Consider the following 21,018-nt stretch of genomic DNA (forward strand, 5'->3'; position numbering starts at 1 on the left):
GAGGGCACGTCTTGAGCTCCGTGGGGATGATTCTGGGCTTCTGCCGCTGCCCGAGACAGGAGAAAGGCATGATGGGAAGAGTACCAGAGGCTTCTCATGTAGCAAGGCGGGGTTGCAAGGTCTCTTCACAACAAATAAATGAATAAATACAAATTTTTTCTTTTTTTCTTTTTTCTTTTTTCTTTTTTCTTTTCTTTTTTTTTTTTTTTTTTTTTTTTTTGGAGCTGGGGACCGAACCCAGGGCCTTGCACTTGCTAGGCAAGCGCTCTACCACTGAGCTAAATCCCCAACCCACAAATTTTTATTTTATCCTTTCCCAATCCTATCTCTCTGAAACCTTTGAAAATAATTCAGTTTTTGATATGCTCTTTTTCCTTAAATGTTTTAATATATATTTTCCCAAATAATGGCCTCTAGGTTGGGTGTGGTGGCCTATGTCTGAAGTTACAATGTTTGAGAATCTAGGACAGGAAGATTTGGGCCAGTTTGAGCTACATAGTAAGCGCTGGGCCAATCTGGGTGAAACTCTGTCTCAAACGAAGTCTAGAAATAGTATATTAATCAGTCCTTAAGTCAGTAATCTAATTTCACCTTTTTTTCTTTTGAGTGCTGAGGATTTAGCCTGATGCTTTAACATGGTACCCAAACACCCTACAACTGGGCTACAACCTTAGCCACTAAATTTTCTACTAAAACTAATGATGTTCTCTATAGCTGTTTTCCCCTAGTCTAAGACCTCCTGCAGAACTACATATATTTTCTCCCCCACTTCTCTCTCTCCTTCCTTCTTTTCTCTTTCTTGAGACAGGGTCGCTCTGTATAGCCCTGGCTATCCTGGAGCTCACTATGTAGATCAGGCTGGCCTTGATCTCAGAGGTCTGCCTGCCTCTGCTGGGATTAGAGGCATGTGCCATCATGTCTGGCTAAACCACAGATTTCAAATTTCCCTCTCCCCCTTTTTATTCCATCTAGCCCCCACACTATAGAGCAGTGACACAGTCACAGGCTGGCCTTCCTCAGCCTCTGCGTTTGAAATGCTATCACAGACACACTTGGTATGCCTTACTAATCTGGGTGATTCCCAATCAAACCAATCCTTTTGTTAGTCTTCACTGTCGAGATTAACTGAGGAATCAGAATGCTGGATTAATTTTCTATGGGAAAGGAGTAGGTATTTAGGGTTTAGTAAACAATTCAACGCACATTTGCCTTCGCCCTTCTGAGCCAGGCCTTCTGTAGTGCACCTGCTCCCAAGCAGTCTAAGTTAGGGACAGACAGAAGTTTCGACAGGTGTCACGACAGAGCGACAGAGCGTCTTCCTCAGCCCCAGCACCACTTTTATCTTGCACCGTTCCCCGCCCCCACCACGGAAATCGCTTGCACTCAACATAGCAGATGCCAATAGCACTTCTCCCAGTTGTGGTAATCAGAACTGAACTGTCTCCAGATGTCACCAAATATCACACAGGGAGCGGATTCGCTCCGGGTTACATTTTAAAATGAAGCACTGTGGGGTTTTCTCGCCGATGAGCAGAGAGTGTGTCTTGGGATGCCAAGACGCCAGGACATTTTTCTCAGTCACTGGTTATGTTGTTGGGGTTGCTCTCTGTTACCTCCAGGCCGTGGTCAGTGCAATCAGAAAATGCCTAGAGGGCACCTCAGACCTGCGCCTGGTCTACACTCACCACCCGCTCCTGCTCAGGCTCTTCCTGGTGTGCCCAGGGCTGATGGGTAGGTTTGGGCACCGCGTCCTGGAGCTTTGGTTCTCTTGGGAAGAGAGCGGCTATGAGAACCTGGATGATGACTCGTCTCCGGGGCGAACCGTCTTTCCCGCCAACTTCGCAGCCCTGTTCCAGATGCTCAGGAGCATGCCCAGCGTCCTGCTCATTCTGCTGGTAGGTGCACTCTGCCATTCCTGCTTTCACAGACTCGAGGCCTTGGCAGATGGAGCTCAGCTGCTGGAGTGCTGGCCTAGCCTGCAGGAAGCCCCTGGTTTCATCCCAGTTTGCATAAGAAGAGCACGTGATGCAACCCGGCATCCTAGCACTTGGAAATGGAAGGCAGGAGAAAAGTTCAGGGTCATCCTGTGCCGTATACTGAGTTTAGGCACAGCCTGGGTTTTAGGAGAGAGTGTTTGTTTTTTTGTTTTGTTTTGTTTTGTTTTGTTTGTAAGGTAAGCCCTGCTAACCACTCCCAAGTTGCTCTAGGTCTTCCATCATTACCTATGGGCTCGTGAACCCTGCCTCCTGCTCGTTATACTTTAATTTCCCTCCTTTGCACAGCCCAACTCTTAGGTCTGATTGCGTACTTCAAACTTTTCGCCTCTGTGTCACTAATTCATCCACCCTTTGGCTTCAGGCCCTGAAGCTCCTTAAGACACCATCACTATGATAGCAAAGATGTCTCTGTGCCTAATTACCACTCACGAGTACCCATCGCTACTCTCCTTGAGCGCCCTGTTGATATTGACGGCTGTCCACTTTCACGTCAGACACGCTCTTGGTTTAAAGGATGTGGTCTTGATTTTCATCCTTCTCTTGATGCCTCTCCTCAGTCTCTTATTGATTTCCCTGCCCCTGGCCAGGTCTGCAAAGTTCTATACAAGGCTGTCTTCACTCAGCACATTTCTCCTGGGGTCAGTTCATCTAACCCAGCTCTGGTGGCCATCTACCTGTAGGCTCGAGTCTCCGCTTCATTTCCGACCACCCTAAGCTCAGTCTTCTACTGCCGACCATGTAGTTAGCATGTGGGAATCCTATCATGGAGCTCTCTGGAATGGAGGCGAGACTCAGTGGTAGAGCGCGTGCTTGGAGTGCATGTGAGTTTGTCAGTCGGGAAACCTATGAATCTACAATTAATCTTTAAAAGAGGCGGCTCATTATCATCTCTTCCTTCAGTTCCCTCCAGTCTGGGCTTTGTTCGGGTGGAGCCTGCCACCTCACTTTCCACTAGGGCAGGTGGGAAGCTGCCCTGGACCACCGGTTTCAAAGGAAATAAGTACTCCAAGGAAGCAAGCCAGTGGGAACGTGACTGCGAAGATTAGATCCTTAGATCCCGAGTCCTAAGGAAGTGACGAGGTACCCCATCTCACCCCACTCGCTCAGGCCCTGGCCTTGAGTGTGCTCCGCCCCACTCATTGCTTCTGGTTGGAGGGGGTTGCATCAGGCACAGCAGTCTTAACTCTTCTTTGCCCAGACCTCAGTAGGGAGGAGCTGCCCTCAGGGCTGCATGCTGTCTAGAGATGGGAAATGGAGGCCTGTCTGAGTTTCAGGTAAAATGGAGAGCATAACTCACGTCAAAGATGCTAATAGAACTGCCCAAGGTGATAGGATCATGGCCAGGACTCGAGGCCAGTTACTGAGCTTGACTAAATGAGAGTCCGGAAACATCCGTGGTGAAAAGAACAGCAAGAACAACTTTGTTTTCTGTTCGCACATAGAATTCCCACCATTGCTTTCCAGCCGTTAGCCCCAGGAGGGAAACGAGTCTAAAAATATGTGCTGGGATCAATTTCTGGATTTGATATGGGTAATTAGCAGCTGGAAACAAAGCTGTTAATTTCACTCTTATCAGCGGGGGGCCTTTCACGAGCGTGAGCCGTTTAGCTTTGAAAAGCACGGATGTCATGGATGCTCTGTTCTGAGTCCGACAGCTTTGGGCAGTTGAATAGTCAGTGGGCTGTGGGTCCGCCCAACTCCTTCCTACTCACCCGAATGATGAGGCGTGTACCAGCAGGCAGCGGTTATTGTGGCTGACAAAGTAGCCCCTTTCCTTTTGGACCTTCCACATTCACAGGTTTCTGAGGAACCATTGTGTGGCCATGGGGCAGGATGGGCCAGTGAAGGATAACAGAGAAATTGACTTGATCTTTACTCTCTATAGGAGTTGAACTAATACACACACACACACACACACACACACACACACACACACACACACACACATACACACATGCACTCTCTCTCACACACACATTCACACACACATACACTCACACACATATTCACGCACACACACATGCTCACGCATACACACACACAACACACTCACACTCACACACTCTCACACACACTCACACAATTCTCTCACACACACACACACACACACACACACACACACACACACACACACCCCAATTATATATTATTGTTCTTTGAGAGAGGATCTCAGTATTGATCCTGAGCTGCCCCAGGGCAGAGCTGAGTATGCAGCCTAGGCTGTCCTTATACTTTGTACCTACCATCTCAATTTTCTGAGTTCTAGATTTTAGGCTTATGCTGTCTCATCTATCTTTGACATTTTCTAGATTTTCTAGATTATCTAGATTCTGTTAGCCCTCCAGTTTGTGATCTTTGTCTGCCCAGAGATGTTTTTTTGGGTCTTTGTGAGGTGGCAGAGGTAAAGCCACCTCTCCCCTTCACTAGCACACACTGTGGTAGAATTTACAATGACTGTTATTCTCTGTAAGGCACCGTCTTATTCTATAGACTAGGCTAGCCTGGAATTTAATATGTAGCCCAGGCTGGCCTCACACACATGAAGTTCTTCACCTCCTCCTCCTGAGCATATGTTACCACTTCTGGTTCTCTCCTACTTTCTTGACAACTAACCAAACTGCTTTAGTTTCCTCATGTGAAAACTTGGAGCAGCACCAACTGGAAGACGTAATGTCACTGGTTGTCCGAAGCCCAAGCCTTGTGCTCCTTTCCCTGTGCCTGCGCAGTGGTCAGCACATCAGTGCTTGTTTGGCTAAAGTGCCCTGTTGTCCTGTCTCCCTCTGCAGAGGGAGCCTTTGTTGACCTTGGATTTGTAGCACTCTATTCTAACTGGCCTGACACATTCGCTGTCCAAAGGCATCTGCCTGTTTGAGCTGGTAGGTGCCAGGAGCTATCAGAGACAGCTACTGGTGCCCTATCTGCCTGTTTTTCCTTCAATCCGCGCTCGTTAAAATAACTCCAAAAGCAAAACAAAAGAAAATGTCCTTTTCCGTTTCCTGAACCTGAGACCTTCACAGCTTGGGACAGATGCCATGGCAGAGAAGGGGCCTGACCTGGTCCTCACATCCCATCCCCTGTCCTGAATCTGTCCCGGCCTATTCTTTCCCTGACCTATGACATCTCTGTTCTCTGCGTTCCCTTCTCTTGATTCTTAGGTTCTAGGTCCTAAAAACAACCTCTTCTTGACCCTAAAACTTTAAGTTACAAGAAAGAGGCAAAGACCTACATTCACATCCTGGGTACCGCTTACTGGCTTTATGTGACCTCTGGCCAATCATGTAATGTCCCTGAACTTCTGTTTGCTTCTTGACGTAATAGGATGGGACTGTTCTCCAGGATTTGGGGGGTTAGTATATCCCCCAGAGCCTTTGTTACAGAATTAGGTGGTGAGTAAGAATTCACGCAGCTGTTGTGAAACCATCGTCCTAAGTACTTTCCCTACCCCTGTCTCCTACATTGTCTATCTGTCCCTGGCTGTGTGCTCTCTCAGCTCTGGCTTCCTTCCCTCCTTAGGACCTCGTCTATTCCAGTCCTGTGGACACAGCCCACAAGGTTCTGATTGTCCTGAGGGCCTTCCTTCGGGAGAATGAAGACATTGAAGTGGGCGGTCTCATCCGAGGCCACTTCCTGCTCATCCTGCAGCGCCTCTTGGTGGAGTACGGAGCCTCCCCCTCAGGAGGTCAGTTTGCCTTGGACAAGTCTTGACATGTGGAGTAGACATGTAGAGTACTTATTTTGGTGACATATGCTGTAAGAAAGAGAACTGGTTTTGCAACAGAAGAATAATGAGGCCAGGCCCTACCCAGCACAGCATGTGCTCAGAGCTGTTTGTCACAAAAATGGTAGCTCCCAGAGGGAGGAAGAAAGTGGAAATCTGGGGGAGGCTGGGGAGCCAGCAGGGCTGTGGGAGTAGGGTGGATCTGTGATGTGTTGAATCCTCAGTGAGATCCAGGATATGCTGGCAGTCCCAGAAAAAAAAAAGGCCCCAGCTTTTCAGCGTGAAGAAACTCAAAATCGAGGTTGATTTGTCTTTAGCTATTTTTAAAGAGGCTGGGATTTTTTTTTTTTTCGTTGAGAATCTGATTCTGTTTTTGTTAATTGAGGGAAGGTCTCATATGGACCAGGCTGGCTACAAATTCATAGACATCCACCTGCCTCTGTCTTCTGAGTGTTGGGGTTAAAGGTGTGCACCACCAACACCTGGCTCTGACCAGGCTGGCCTCGAACTCCGATCTGCCTGCCTCTGCCTCCAGACTGCTGGGATTAAAGGTGTGCTTCACCACTGCCCAGCTAAGAAGAATCTGATTTTATAAAAATTCGTTTCTGAGCCATCAAGGGCAAGTGGCAAGAGGTTCCTGGCTCCCAAGTCCAGTCCTGAAGGAAGAATGTGGTCTTAAGGAACCAAGCGCTTCATTTCTAGGGAAGAACGAGATGTATCTGGATGATAGAACTGTTCACAGTAAGATTTAGGCCAGTGAGACAGCTCAGCAGGTAAAGCACTTGCTGAACAGTTTACCAAGCAGAGTGTGATTCCTGGAGTCCATGTAAAGGTGGAAGGAGAGAACTGACTCCATGAAGATGTCCTGTGATCTCCACACGTATGCTATCACATCCTGAATCACACACACACACACACACACACACACACACACACACACACACACTAATAGTAACAACAATAATCGTAGCAATAATAACAACAAATAAAAATTTAATATTGTAGGCCAGATGTGGCAGCACTGGAGAAACTGAGGCAGCCATGTCTCCATGAGTCTGAAGTCAGCCTGGTCTACATAGTGAATTTCAGGACAGCCAAGGTTACATAGACCTATTCCCTGTCTGTCTGTCTGTCTGTCTGTCTGTCTGTCTGTCTGTCTGTCTGTCTATCTATCTATCTATCTATCTATCTATCTATCTTTGTTGTTGGTGTTTTGCTTGTTTTTCAGAACAGGTTTTTTCTGTGTAGCTGTGGCTATCCTGGAGCGCTTGTAGACCAGGCTGACCTTGAACTCACCTGAGTGTCTCTGCCTCCTAAGTGCTGGGATGAAAGTCCTGCACCACCACCTACCAGCTAATAATTGTTTTTAAAGATAAAGTGTAGCCGGGTGGTAGTGGCACACTCAGTTAATCCACCCAGCGCCTCGGAGGCAGGCCTATCTCTGAGTCTGAGGCCAGCTTGTTCTATCAAGGAAGTTGTAGGACAGCCGGGGCTACACAGAGAGACCCTGGCTCAAAGAACCAAAACAAAGATTGAGTGAGCAGTTACGTTGGAAAGGCCACAATGTGAGACGACTTCTGGCGTTGTTCAAGTTGGTGGTTTTAACAGAACACCGTAAACTAGGTGACTCAGTAGGATATTACTCACAGTTCTTGGGAGATCCAGAGTCCAGAGACCAGCAGGATTGGTGTCACCAGCAGGTGAGACTCGACTCTGCTCAGACATCTTGTAATCCTCCTGTAGTCGAAAGGACAAATGACCAGGCCTTCGGAGTCTCTTTTATGGGTACTAATGCTATTCATGGTGGCTGTGTCTTATGACCCAGTCGACTACCAGTGGCCCTACATCCTAACACTCCTATTGGAGGTTAGGATTTGAGCACAGGAGGAACGTGGGGGCTTACAAACATTCAGAGCATAGCACCCTGCCTTTCACTAGCTGGGGGACCTTTGTCTCGGGTGCTTTAATGTACTTTAGTGAAATGATGGATCCTGGTGGATGCCATCCTGCGTTTGAGCTACTACAGTGTCCCGTGAAGAGGAGGAAGTCAGGGAGCAGGGCTGAATCCCAGCAAGCTACCAGATCACGCTTCCTTTCAAGACAGAGTCACACGCTCTCACTTAGGGGTGTCTGTGGCAGGAGGGTCTGGCCTGTGCTGGGTTCAGCTTTGTTCCCTGAGCAGCCCCTTCCTGTGCCTCACAGCCTCTGGGAACCTGCCGCTGCTGCTGAACCTCCTCTCCTCGCTGCAGCTGAGGACTGAGTCGGAACAGGAACTGGACAGCATGGCCATGAAGCTGCTTCACCAAGGTGCCCTGGCCGCTTGAGACACACTGTGCCCACGGGCCCGGGGCGGAGTGTGGTGGTGTCCATTCCTTCCGAAGAGTGAACCAAGCCGGCCTGTTCCTGGGGGTGTCTTTCAGTGCCCTCCACTCATTGTGAAGGGCTACTTGAGAGACCCATCCCCCAAACAAACCAACCAACAAAACCCCAAAACAACCCAACAGCGGTACCCTGTTATAGGTACAAGCTCTAGTGAGGTCAGAGTGGCCTGTGTGTGTTAGCGGACAGCCGTGTGAACAACCACCTGGCCTGTGCTAAGCTCATAGTTCAGAGTGGAGCATCTTCCGTGGAGGATTGAGTTCTAAATATATGTTTGGGCAATCTGTAGTGCTAGGCTCACAAAGGCCTTCTGGATACAGACTGTGTCAGGTCATGGTGTCTTCTTGTTTCATTGCCCAGATCTCTGATCAGCCAGTTCACGGCTCTCTGGGAATCCTCTTCTAAACCATTTTTTATTAGTGTGTGTGCACGTGTGTGTGTGTGGTGTGTGTGTGTGTGGTGTGTGTGTGTGTGTGTGTGTGTGTGTGTGTGTGTGGTGTGGTGTGTGTGTGCATGCAGGAGTTTGTTACATTCTTTCCCTGGGACCTGGGGACTGAACTCAGGTTAGCAGCAAGTGTGCTCTTACCCACTGAGCGTCTCTCTTACCCATCACCTTGACTGGGACGTTTCACTGCTTGTGAATGTAGCCACCGGTTCACAGGCGGTGCTGACAAGAACACTGTAAGGACAATTGAAATGAGTTGTAAAGAATGACATCATCTTCAGTGACTGTGGGTTCAGGTGTTCTGGCTGCAGGGCAGGATTTCCTGCCCAGGGCCAAGGCTTTCTCCAAGGACTCACAAGGAAGATAGCCCCAGACCCCGTGTCTCTGCATGATAAAATCAGTCTTGAGGATCGTGTGTGGTGGCTCATACTGTGACCCCAGAACTTCAGAGTCTTTGTCTTTCTGTCTGTCTCGCATACGTGCGCATGTGTGCACAAATACACACACACACGCACACACACACAGAGGACAAGATCTTGGTAGATAACCCATGATGGCTTCAAACTCGGGATAGTTTTTGCTTCAGCCCCTTGAACACTGGTTATTACAGGTGCGTGTTATCATGTTCGGCCTGAGCCAAATCTTTCTACCTCTTCCTCCCTCTTACCCACTTCCCTTGCCGAGGCAGAGGCCAACATGGAGAGTTCAAACTTCATAATTTCTCCCTTAAGGAGGCAGGCTCCTGCTGGCAGCCTCAGCTGTGTGCCCCGTCACTGGTGGCAGCAGCCACAAAGCTGACGTTTCTTACTATTCAGTGTCTGTATGGATTGATTGCCTGTGGGAAAGATGGCTACCCCGGAATTTCTTCATGGATGCTCCATCTTCCGATGCTTAATCGTATTTCTTACCACCTTTAGCAGAGACCATGCAAGTGCTCTACCCTGCATCTTTGGTAAATGTTTATAATGTTCCATTCCCCTTCATGAGGGAATGTAAGGAAGTGTCTGTTCAGAGCAGTTCATCCCAGCTCAGCCAGTGCATTTACAGGAATTAGGAATATGGATGACTCAAAGGTAACGATATCATTGAAAAGTCCTTACCAGACATGGTGGTGGATACTTTGAATCCCAGCACTTAGGAGGCAGAGGCAGGAGGATCTCTGTGAGTTCAAGACCAGTCTGATCTACATAGTGAGTTCTAGGACAGCCACAACTACATAGAGAGACCCTGTCTCTGAAGAAGGAGGAGGATGAGGAGAAAGAACAGGAGGAAGAGTTCTGCCCCAGCAGAAGCAGCTCATGAAAGGCTACAACACCAGAGGCCCAGATCTGAATTTTGGTGGCTGAATAGGAGTCAACTTAGACGGAAAGCAGTTACACAAGAAAGAGAACAGCCCGCATGTAATGGTGTCTGCCTGTAACTGTAGAATTCTAGAGGTGAGGCAGGAAGACTGTAAATTCAAGGTCAACTAGGACTACATAGCAAGACTTTCTTGTTTTTGTTTTTGTTTTGTTTTGTTTTAAAGATTTATTTATTATATAAGTACACTTGTAGCTGTTTTCAGACACGCCAGAAGAGGGCATCAGATCTCATTACAGATGGTTGTGAGCCACCATGTGGTTGCTGGGGATTGAACTCAGGTCCTCTGGAAGAGTAGTCAGTGCTCTTAACCACTGAGCCATCTCTCCAGCCCGACTTTGTTTTTTAAAGAAAGAAAGCTGGCACGGTGGTGGGCACCTGGAATCCCAGCACGTGGCAGGCAGAAGCAGGCAGATCAACGGAGTTCATACCATTGTCAGCAAAGTGGTGAATCCGAGACTAGTCCAAGATACGTGACGCCTTGTCTTAAAAAAAAAAAAAAAAAAAAAAAACAGGAAATGTGGATGGGAGGAAGAAGGATGGGGTGAGAAGCGGAGGGTATTGAAGATAGGGCATTGTCAGTCCAGCATCCCAGAATTCCCTTGGGAGTCCAGCAGGTGCTCCTTTGCTAGGATACTTAAGGGGCTGGATGGCCTTAGGGAATGAGGATCAGTACTAGGCTAACACATGCATGGCGAGAGGCTTCCCTTCACAAGAGAACATATAACCACATGTCCAATGCCCTTAGGTCGTGGGTTGCTTAGGTAACTTGTGCAGACTGAACTTATGAGCATACAACTTTGTTCCGACTTCATTCTTGTCACTGTCTGTCTTAGGGTTTTACTACTGTGAACAGACACCATGACGAAGGCAAGTCTTATAAGGGATAACATTTAACTGGGGTTGGCTTACAGGTTCAGAGGTTCAGTTCATTATCATCAAGGTGGGAACATGGCAGCATCCAGATAGGCATGGTGCAGGAGGAGCTGAGAGTTCTAGTCTTCATCTGAAGGCTGCTAGCAGAATACTGGCTTCCAGGCAGCTAGGAGGAGGGTCTTAAAGCCCACGCCCACTCCAGCATGGCCACACCTTCCAATAGTGCCACTCCTTGGGCTGAGCATATACAAACCATCATACCGTCTTTCCTTCCATTGGTGGTAGAATAATGTTTATGCTCTCCCAGAGACTGACACTTGAAGTCAGCCAGTTGTGGGCCAGCATCTGTGCATTGTATAAGAGCACTTAATGTGCGGAGTGCTGTGCCACAGGCTACCTGTGGGCTCTATTTCTTTCAGTGAGCAAGCTGTGTGGGAAGTGCAGCCCTGCAGATGTGGACATCCTGCAGCCCTCCTTCAACTTCTTGTACTGGAGTCTTCATCGGACCACACCCAGTAGTCAGAAAAGAGGTACAGGGGCCCTGGCAGAGACACTGAAAAGGGCAGTGTCAGGGGTTCTTGGTGCCCTTGGTGTTTTCTTCTTAAAAAAAAAAAAATCTAGGAGTTTGTGTGTGGTTGATGGTGATAGAGTTCTCTGTCATTCAATGTCTGAGGCTCCTTAGGTCCCCTGGATGGCCCACTTGTTTGCATTTATATGCTCGAAGCCCTGCAGTACTCAGCCCCATGGAGATACCAAGCTACATGGCCACCCCTCCCCTCTCCTGCCTGCAGCTGCTGCTGTCCTGCTGAGCAACACAGCCTTGATTGAGCTTCTGGAGAAGATGCTGGCCCTCACCTGGACAGAGGCAGACTCCTCTCCCAGGACGGCACTGCTCTGCTCTGCCTGGCTGCTCACTGCCTCTTTCTCCGCCCAGCAGAACAGTGGCAATTTGCAGGTTTGTATCTAGTGCCTGTCTATGGGGCATGAGGTGGAGCTGCAAGAAGTAGCCTCCCGTCCTCAGGTCTGTAGCACATTAGCTGTGTGACCTCGGCAAAACGTCTACCTATTCTGGGTCTCAGTGTTCTTACCCAGATAGTGAGAGAGAAGCAAGGGAGTCGGGGTTGTTGACAGCGTGGTTTAAAGGTCAGGTTTTGACACAAATGGATCACCTGTATGTCAGACTGTATTCTTGGCACAGAGAAATAAAAGTGACTATAGTATAGGCCCTAACCTTAGGGAATGCGTTCTCTGAGTAGATCCTTGAAGTAAGGCTGTACTTCTTGAGGTGGTGGGCAAAGATGTTCTGGGTGGAGAGTATAGCAGGAGCAAGGGCATACAAATGGACAATTTTAGGACGTGGGACATGTATTTAGGGATAAGCTGGCTGAACAAATAGATCAGTTTAGACAAGAAGGCAGGAGCCAGCTGTGACCTCGTAGTGCCCAGTGGCAAGATGGGAAGTGCCACATGTAGTTAGCTGTCCTTGTCACTGTTGGAGGTGGGTGCAGGGAACAGGACAGCGGTGGACATACAGGCAGGAAGCCTCGCTTTCTTCTGTAGAACCTTGCCATCCAATGCCCTCTGCGAGCTCCATTCTTGGTTATTTCATGTTCAAACGTCCCTTCCCCAAGACTAGCTGCTGCTCAGGGACAGAAACCGTCCCCGAGCTTCCACGGCACTCACAAAGTGTCAGCCCTGCCAGCAATGACCACACAGTCCGTTAGGTAGGAGGGAAATTGGTTCTGGCACTTATGTTGGTGACAAACTATGGCAGTTATGTGGTGTGGAAGACCCTGCCGGGTGCTGCCTAGGGTTGAGTTCTGTTTTTTATTTATTTATTGAGACAGGGTTCCTCTTGCAGCCCTGGAGCTTTCTGTGTAGATTAGACTGGGTTGCTTCACAGTTCTGCGTGCCTCTGCCACTGGAATGGTAGGTCACAGGCATGTCTGACCATGCCTGTCTCTTCCTTTCTCATTTTTACTGAGACAGGCTGTCATGTGGCCCAGACAGCCTCTGATTTGCTAAGGAGCCGATTCTGGCCTTTAAATCCTCATCCTTCTGCCCCTACTTCCCAAATGTGATTTATAGTTAGGGTGACAGTTCCATGCTTGATTTGGAACAGAAACCTTCCCTGTTTTTCTCTGAGAGGAGCGTGGGCCACTCACATGTCCATGGTGACGAGGCTGGTAGAAGCTTGCTTCACCTTTCTTCCTTCTTGGCTGTGCCTGGTGGCCAGCATCTGCCCAGCTGAGGACCTGCCCATCTCCGATGCTACAATTCAGTCTAGGATGCTCAAAGGACTTCTTTATACTAGACTATGAGCAAGACGGTAATAGTTCCTGCCCCTGACAGATCTTGGTAGAGGTGAGCAGAACAGACTGGCTTTGCACCTGCCCCTCACCCCTGCCAGCTCTTCAGTGTGGACTCCAGGCATGTACTTACAATGCTCCTAAACCAGGCTCCAAAATAACTCCAGAGGAAGTGAAAGTAAGAAGCACCCCTTTTGTTTCATGGATGAAAGCTAGGCAGGTGGAGAGAGATCCAGTGACTTATTCAAGACTCAGCTGACAGGTAGCAGAGCCAGCATCCATCTATCCATCCATTCATCTATCCATTCATCCATCTATCCATTCATCCATCTATCCATCCATTCATCTATCCGTCCATTCATCTTCCTTTTTTTTTCTTTTCCTTCCTTCAAGATCTATTTATTTATTATATATAAGTACACTGTCGCTGTCTTCAGACACACCAGAAGAGGGCATCAGATTCCATTACAGATGGCTGTGAGCCACCATGTGGTTGCTGGGATTTGAATTCAGGACCTCTTGGAAGAGCAGTCGGGGCTCTTAACCACTGAGCCATCTCTCCAGCCCTCTTTCTTTCATTTTTTGAGGCAGGGTTTCTTTGTGTAAGCCTCATTGTCCTGGAACTCGCTTTGTAGACTAGACTGGCCTCTAACTCACAGAGATCTACCTGCCTCTGCCTTCCAAGCACTGGGACTAAAGGCGTGTGCCACCACTGCCTGACTAGCCAGCATTCTTTTTTTTTTTTTAAAGATTTATTTATTATATTTATATTACACTATAGCTGTTCAGACACACCAGAAGAGGGCATCAGATCTTATTACAGATGGTTATAAGCCACCATGTGGTTGCTGGGATTTGAACTCAGGACCTTCGGAAGAGCAGTCAGTGCTCTTAACCACTGAGCCATCTCTCCAGCCCTAGCCAGCATTCTTTACTTAGTTATATAGCAATTCGTTAAGTAATTCAGGCTGGTCTCAGACTAACAATCCTCCTCTCTCAAGGGGGTGATAGGCATGAGGCACCACACTTGGCTAGAGCGAAGATTTGGATTTGGCCTGTGGGACTTGTGGTCTTCTGAGTTAGGTGAGGAGAGCCAGAGACTGAGCCCAGTGAGGCTGAGCTTCAGAGAGGACTCAGGTCTCTGGGTACAGGCTTGCTTGCCCTCCTCAAGCAGGACAGTATGGCTCTGAGGGCTCTGTGTCACCTCCCTGACTTCATGTAACAGGTGCAGTGGGAAGTGGGCCAAGGTGCCCACGCTCCCAGAACACTGATTAGATGGAGCCCTTTCCACTTCTCCACCAGGTCCATCAGACATTATCTGTGGAACTGAACCAAGTATTGAAGGCTCTCAGCTTTCCAAAAAAGTCGGCATTGCTGTCAGGTACCGTATGGACTTCCCAGTAGGAGAGAAAAGCCTTTCCCTGGATTCTGAGATAGGACCAGCTACCCCCCAACCCCCACCCCTACCCCCTCAAGGCCATAACTGCTTATCAGCATCGCTTCTGTGTGGGTAGAAGATGGGGAAGGAGGACGATCTTAGTGTCAGGAATCTTGTGTTTCCAGCTGCCATCCTACGATTCCTGCGGACGGCCTTGCAACAAAGCTTTTCCTCTGCCTTTGTGGCCTGGGTACCCTCAGGGGGTCAACCACTGTCAGCTCCTGAAGATGATGTCCTAGCTCCACTGGGAACATCACAAGTGCTATCCCTGTTGATTGGGCTCCAGAACCTCCTGGTACAGGTAAGGCTGTTGCTGATTGGACCCCGGCAGTGGGAACTCCTGTTCTCAGGACAACAGAAGGGAGGGCTTCCTCTCAGGAGACTAGTGCTTCTGTCAGAGCAGCCTTTGTGTCACGAGGCTGAAATCCCCGCCTTTGCGGGGTGGCGGCAGGAGACCAGGAGTTCACCATCACTGTGCTGGAGATCTCTAGAGGGACAGAACAGACGGAATGAATATACCGTAAAGGGAGTCTGTTAGATTACAACTGTGCCTGTCTCCATACTGGAGAGGCTGGAATCAGTCGGTGCTCAGTGTATGAAGCTGGATACCTCAGCAGGCCCAATCTGATGCTGAAGGTCTAAGGCACTGGTTCTCAACCTGTGGGTTGAGACCCTTCTGAGGGACTGCATGCAAACATTTGCATTACAGTTCCTAACAGCAAAATTGTAGTTATGAAGTAGCAATGAAATAAGGTTGTGGTCGGGGGTCCTCACAGCATGAGGAACTTTATTAAAGGGGTGCAGCATGAGGAAGGTTGGAAACCGCTGCTCCTGAGGATTTCTGAAGAGCCTCTTGTCTCCAGTGCAGAAATCAGGACTGAGCCAGCACTTGGGACGTAGAGTCACGCAGGCAGATCTCTGAGTTCAAGGTCAGCTTGGTCTACACAGTGACTTTCAGGACAGCCAAGACTAAATAGTGAGACCCGGACTCAAAAAATCAGATTAGACAAAATCATCAGATTCTTCCCCCTCTCTGTCTCTGGGGTGTGTGTGTGTGTGTGTGTGTGTGTGTGTGTGTGTGTGTGTGTGTGTTTGAATGCCCACAGTGTGAATATGTATGTGAGAGAGACTGTGTGTAGGAGCCCTAACCCTGTGTGCCCACATTTGCGTGTGTGGAAGCAGAAGACCACCCCATGTCCTCAGGTGATATCCACCTCCAAGTTTTGTTTTGTTTTTTTCAAGACAGGGTTTCTCTATGTATCCCTGGCTGTCCTGGGACTCACCCTGTAGACCAGGCTGTCCTGGAACTCACCCTGTAGACCAGGCTGTCCTGGAACTTACCCTGTAGACCAGGCTGGCTTGGAACTCAGAGATCCACCTGCCTCTGCCTCTCTGCCTTTGCCTCCAGCGCTGGGACTAAAGATGTGTACTACCACGCCTTGCACTCCATTTTGGTTTTTGAGACAGGGTCTCCCACTGGCCTGGTACTCACTGAGTGGGTTAGATTAGCTAGTCGGTGAGCCCCAAGGAGCTGCCTGTCTCTACCTCCTGTCCTTGAGCTTGTAAGAGTACACTCCCACACTAGCTTTTTATGTGAACTTTGTCCGTTAAACTTAGGTCTTTGTGCTGAACACAGCAACAACCCCCGAATATCAATGCATACACTATTTGGGGTGAACCGGGATTAAATAAATACCTTTTTGCGGGAAGGAATACCGGGGAAGGAAAGCTCATTGGCTGAAGGCTCAGGCCTATCTAGACACCTCATTAGCATGGAGAAGAACTACAGGTAGGGTTTTTTTTTAGATTTATGTGAGTACACTGTAGCTGTCCTCAGATGTAGAAGAGGCATCGGATCCCATTACAGATGATTATGAGCCACCATGTGGTTGCTGGGATTTGAACTCAGGACCTCTGGAAGAGCAGTCAGAGCTCTTAACCGCTGAGCCATTTTTCCAGCCCAGGTGTATTTGCTACATGCCCCAGCCCATGGTCCTCAGTGGGTATCATGGTTGCATGTTCCAGTGCAAGTAGAGGCAGGCAGGAAATGGCTCTGCTTGCTCCTGCCTTACTCAGTCCTGCTCTTTCTTTTTTTTTTGGTTCTTTTTTTCGGAGCTGGGGACTGAACCCAGGGCCTTGCGCTTCCTAGGCAAGCGCTCTACCACTGAGCTAAATCCCCAACCCCAGTCCTGCTCTTTCAGCTCTACCATTTCTTATGCTGTCTGGCAACAAGGTCCCACATGCCCTACAACTATCTTTTCTAGAATTTCGCATAATTACATAACATTTGGACTTATTTCCAGTTTCTTTCATTTAGCTTAATATTTTTGAGATCCACCCATATCAGTATTTCTTTTTTTTTTTTAAGATTTATTTATTATATGTAAGTACACTGTAGCTGTCTTCAGACACACCAGAAAAGAGCATCAGATCCCATTACAGATGGTTGTGAGCCACCATGTGGTTGCTGGGATTTGAACTCAGGACCTCTGGAAGAGCAGTCGGTGCTCTTAGCCACTGAGCCATCTCTCCAGCCCTTGTTTGTTTTTTAATACTGAGGGTTGAACCTAGTGCATATGCTTGGGGCTCACTGACCTCTCTGAATGTCTTGCCTCTGTATATGCTAGGCAAGCACTTTACCACTGAGCTATATCTCCAGCCCTAATCTTAGCACTTGGGAACCCGAGGCAGGAGGGTTGCCACAGTTTGGGGCCAGCCTGATCCACACAGTCGAACCTCCATCAGCCAGGTATATAATACCTGCTTCGAGAAAAATAAAAATATATGCTTCACAAAACATGTTACTTAATATAAGCGTTGTGATCAGTACATGGCTGATGAATCTAAGAAGCTTTTAATATTATCTCCAGGACTATACTCCATATCAGAAAAACCAAAACCTAAATAAGTGGAAAACAACTTTTTCTTCGTTAAAACTAAATGTCTGTGTGTGTGTGTGTGTGTGTGTGCAGATGATGATGATGATGACGACCCTAGACTTTGAGGCCAGCCTGGACTACCTGTCTCAGAAAAACAAAATCCTAACCCTAATTCTGTTTTGTTTTTTCCAGAAAGACCCTCTGTTATCTCAAGCTTGTATTGGCTGTCTGGAAGCCTTGCTCGATTACCTGCACGCCAGGAGCCCAGACGTCGGTAGAAACCTCTATTCTCTTGTTTTCCCGTGATCAAGACTAGAGGGAGTGAGCCCGTTATCTTACCATCCCAGTGATCTGACAACACTGCAAAGGACACTGCCATGTCCATTGTCAGATGTGGACACTGAGGGTCAGAGTGTTCCAATGTCCTCTGCTGGTCACAGTGCTCTTAAGTGGAACAGGCCTTCTAGCTGCCCACTTCCATGAAGTCATGTGATAGACTTTCCCTGGGAGTCCATCTGGGTGGTCTGAAGTCCAGACAAGAAACTCATGAACCCAGCCTCTCCGGTGGTTTTTTTTTTTAAGCCAATAGGAAAAAACTCCTCTGGAGTACACATTAACACCTGAGGACTGGTGTTTCTTGCAGCACTCCATGTGGCCTCCCAGCCCTGGAATCGGTTTTTGCTGTTCACCCTCTTGGATTCTGGAGAGAATGCCTTCCTCAGACCTGAAATACTGAGACTTATGACCTTGGTAAGTGCAGAAAGGATAGCTCTATGGCCGTAAGAGGTCAGCAGGTGTTGCTAAAGTGATCCAAACCATGAAGGTGTTAAAGAGCCCTCACTCTGCAGGAGACCTGCCCAGGGATTCCCTGTGAATAGTAGCATCTGTCCTTAGGACACATTTTTCTCTTCTGTCATGAAAGAATGACCAGGGCCTGTTGTAATATGACAGACAGATGGGTCTGATCTGCCTAAGGCCCCTTAAAAAGACAAGTAAACGAATTGTTAAATTTGGTATCTTGATAGTGTTGGGCACATAATGTTTTTTTTAAATAATTCTCGTTGAATACAGAACACAAGAACAAGCTCATGGGTGACAGTGGGTGAAAGTCAGAGGTTGGTGTAAAGTGTAGAGACTGTTTCAGCTTGAGGCTCAAAGGGTTAACAGGCAGGAGACAGTATCACAGTGGGTGAAGTAGTTATAAGGACCACACACGGTTCATCTGGTGAGTTTGCAGTGCAAGGCTGGGGGAGGAGGGAGCCTGATGAGGTCCCCAAGGCCAGCTCCCTCATGAACTCAGTCTATCTTATCTGCCCTTTTCTCCTGTGAGACAACCCCACCCACTCTCCCCAGTGCAGAGCTTAAAAGCAGGACTCTGGGCTTTAGAATAGTGTTTTCAGCTCAGGGCTGGTTTTGGCAGTCCACAGAAAATGGCGACCCCTCTAAGGGTGGTCATTTGGGGCTTTTATTCCTGGGCTAGTTCGTGCAGTACCGGAGCAGTGGCATCCTCTCTCGTGAAGAGGTGGCTCTCATTTTGCAAGGTGCAGCTTTGGCTGACCTGTCAACTCTCTCAAAAGATACACTCCAGGCTCTGCATGGCTTCCTCCTGCAGGTGAGTGGGAAGGGGAGGTTGTGTATGAAGCCAGGCCCTTAAGACCATCTTCTCTGCAGAAGGTGGAGCTCTGGCCACTGAAGCCATTGAGAAGTCAAAAGGGTATGGGAAATGGGGGGACAGTTAGAAAGGGCATAACTCTCCTGTCCCTTCTCCTACAGGTACAGCGCATCGGTCTCCTAAATGACAACAACATGACCCAGACCTTGCAAGCCTCCTTGGAGGGCCTTTGCTCCCGCACCTTCCCAGCCCAGCCAGTCTTTCAAGACATGCTGTATCCTTTCTTGCATCTAGGGGCTTCGACCTGGGCAACATCACCAAGGCCATAGAGGCTGTCTGTAGCAGTATGCTTTCCTCAGTCCAAGTAGGGAGGGAAGGTAGTTGGGAAGTCCCTAAAAAAGCCTGGGTTTGAGGCCAGTCATGACTGCACATATCTATATATCCCAGCACTTAGGAGGCTGAGAATAAAACCCGGGCTGACCTGGTATTCAGTGTTCCCTAGGTTACGGTTTGCTCATTCACATTATAGTGCTTGCTGGTGTGTGTGTGTGTGTGTGTGTGTGTGTGTGTGTGTGTGTGTGTGTGTGTTATTCTTTACCCCTACTGGCTACTCCCTTGGCTATTCACGGGACAGTCAGTTTTGTTATATGGCAACTGCTGGCCCATTTTGGAATCCGTGCCACCAATATCAGAAGCACCCATACTCTTACCTGACCATGCCTGCCCTTGCTGGGTTCCATGATATCCCCCCCCCACACACACACACCCCTTCAGGTCCATTTCTCTTTTATGCTCCTCTCATGTTTCATGTCAGTTGCCTTGGAGGTGTGTCTGTTTCCCTGTCTCACATCAGAGACTGAGACATAAAGGCCCAGAAACAGCAGAAAAAAATGAGACCTGCAGATTCAGGACACAATTGTTAAGGGGCAAACGACACGATCACGCCTTCCTCTGGAGCTATTTTACTCCACCGTGGAAATGGAATCAGGAAATAAAATAATACATTATCGTTCCTGTGTGGGCTTTCACTCTGAACTCACCTTCCTCGCACTTGTTCTTCAGCCACTCATCGGACACTGGCTTGTTTCAGTACGTGATGGAGAGACAGAGTGGAGAGTGACAGCTCTTAAGGAGCCTGTGCAAAGTGCTAAAGTTATACATAAAGGACATGAAGAACCCCTGAGCTGGGAAGGCCCCAACCTCAAGGGCCCCAAGCCCTGTGGTTGGACTTTTGAGAGGTACTTCACCTCCACTGGGCATGGGGAGAGGTATAAATCTCAGGGGGAAAAAAAAAATCAAACCCTCAGTCTGTCTCCCACTTCAGTTCCCCTGGCTCAAGCCAGCCTTCTCAAAGCCCTTTTCTATCTTCTTGTGGGCAATGGTCATTTAACCCGTCGCTGGCTGCTGGCAGACAACTCTGCCCGCACCTGTTAGTGTTTATCAGCCCAGCCTGGGCTTTGCGTGCTTACTGGCCGCTCCACCTGTCTTCCCGGGATCCGGCTGTCCTGACACCCTCAATCCCCACCCCGGAGCAAGAGATAGAAACAGACGAAGAACTCTGGTTTAGAAATCAGTGGACAGAGGGGTTGGGGATTTAGCTCAGTGGTAGAGCACTTGCCTAGCAAGCTCAAGGCCCTGGGTTCGGTCCCCAGCTCCGGAAAAAAAAAAAAAAAGAAAGAAATCAGTGGACAGGATAGGCAAGTACGGGATGCCCGCGCTCCGCACTACGGATTCTGCTAGTTCCTTGGATCTTGCGAACTGGTGTTTAAGATTTGACTCGGATGAGAAATCAGACACTACGTTCAAAGGGCCGGGCAGCCAGGGTTTCCGGCCGGGGTTTGCTGACGCGCTTTAAGCAGGGTAAAGGCCCCATCCCTAGCTTAACTTCCTCCAACTCTACCAGAACCGAGATCACCAGCGTGCCCAGCTCTGCCTTCCCCAGGACCATGCGGTTGCTGACAGCTGCGGCTCCCGGCGCCGGAGCACAGCAGGGGCGGAGCCGGAAG

General features: G+C 48.7%; 1 protein-coding gene and 1 long non-coding RNA gene across 4 annotated transcripts in view; one reads left to right on the top strand and one right to left on the bottom strand.

Annotated features, from left to right (window-relative positions):
• The window catches only part of Mei1 (meiotic double-stranded break formation protein 1), a 53,404-nt gene extending 33,380 nt beyond the window's left edge, over positions 1-20,024 (top strand). The window contains 12 exon segments of one of the 3 annotated variants that reach the window (NM_001130555.1): positions 1,620-1,895; positions 5,511-5,676; positions 7,918-8,022; positions 11,194-11,304; positions 11,566-11,729; positions 14,386-14,464; positions 14,647-14,822; positions 17,593-17,674; positions 18,044-18,150; positions 18,881-19,012; positions 19,174-19,286; positions 19,827-20,022. In NM_001130555.1, coding sequence (NP_001124027.1) covers positions 1,620-1,895; positions 5,511-5,676; positions 7,918-8,022; positions 11,194-11,304; positions 11,566-11,729; positions 14,386-14,464; positions 14,647-14,822; positions 17,593-17,674; positions 18,044-18,150; positions 18,881-19,012; positions 19,174-19,286; positions 19,827-19,872 — 1,557 coding nt within the window. In that variant the 3' untranslated portion in view covers positions 19,873-20,022. 3 annotated transcript variants of the gene reach the window in all.
• On the bottom strand, positions 13,817-20,998 carry LOC134479947 (uncharacterized). The gene is made up of 2 exons (XR_015625804.1): positions 20,053-20,998; positions 13,817-15,008 (listed from the first exon to the last, which is right to left on the bottom strand). It is a non-coding gene; the product is annotated as an uncharacterized LOC134479947 (long non-coding RNA).
• Positions 20,999-21,018: the final 20 nt, after the last annotated feature.

The sequence above is a fragment of the Rattus norvegicus genome, chromosome 7 (assembly GCF_021556685.1).
Source record: "Rattus norvegicus strain SHRSP/BbbUtx chromosome 7, alternate assembly SHRSP_T2T, whole genome shotgun sequence".
NCBI lineage: Eukaryota > Metazoa > Chordata > Mammalia > Rodentia > Muridae > Rattus > Rattus norvegicus.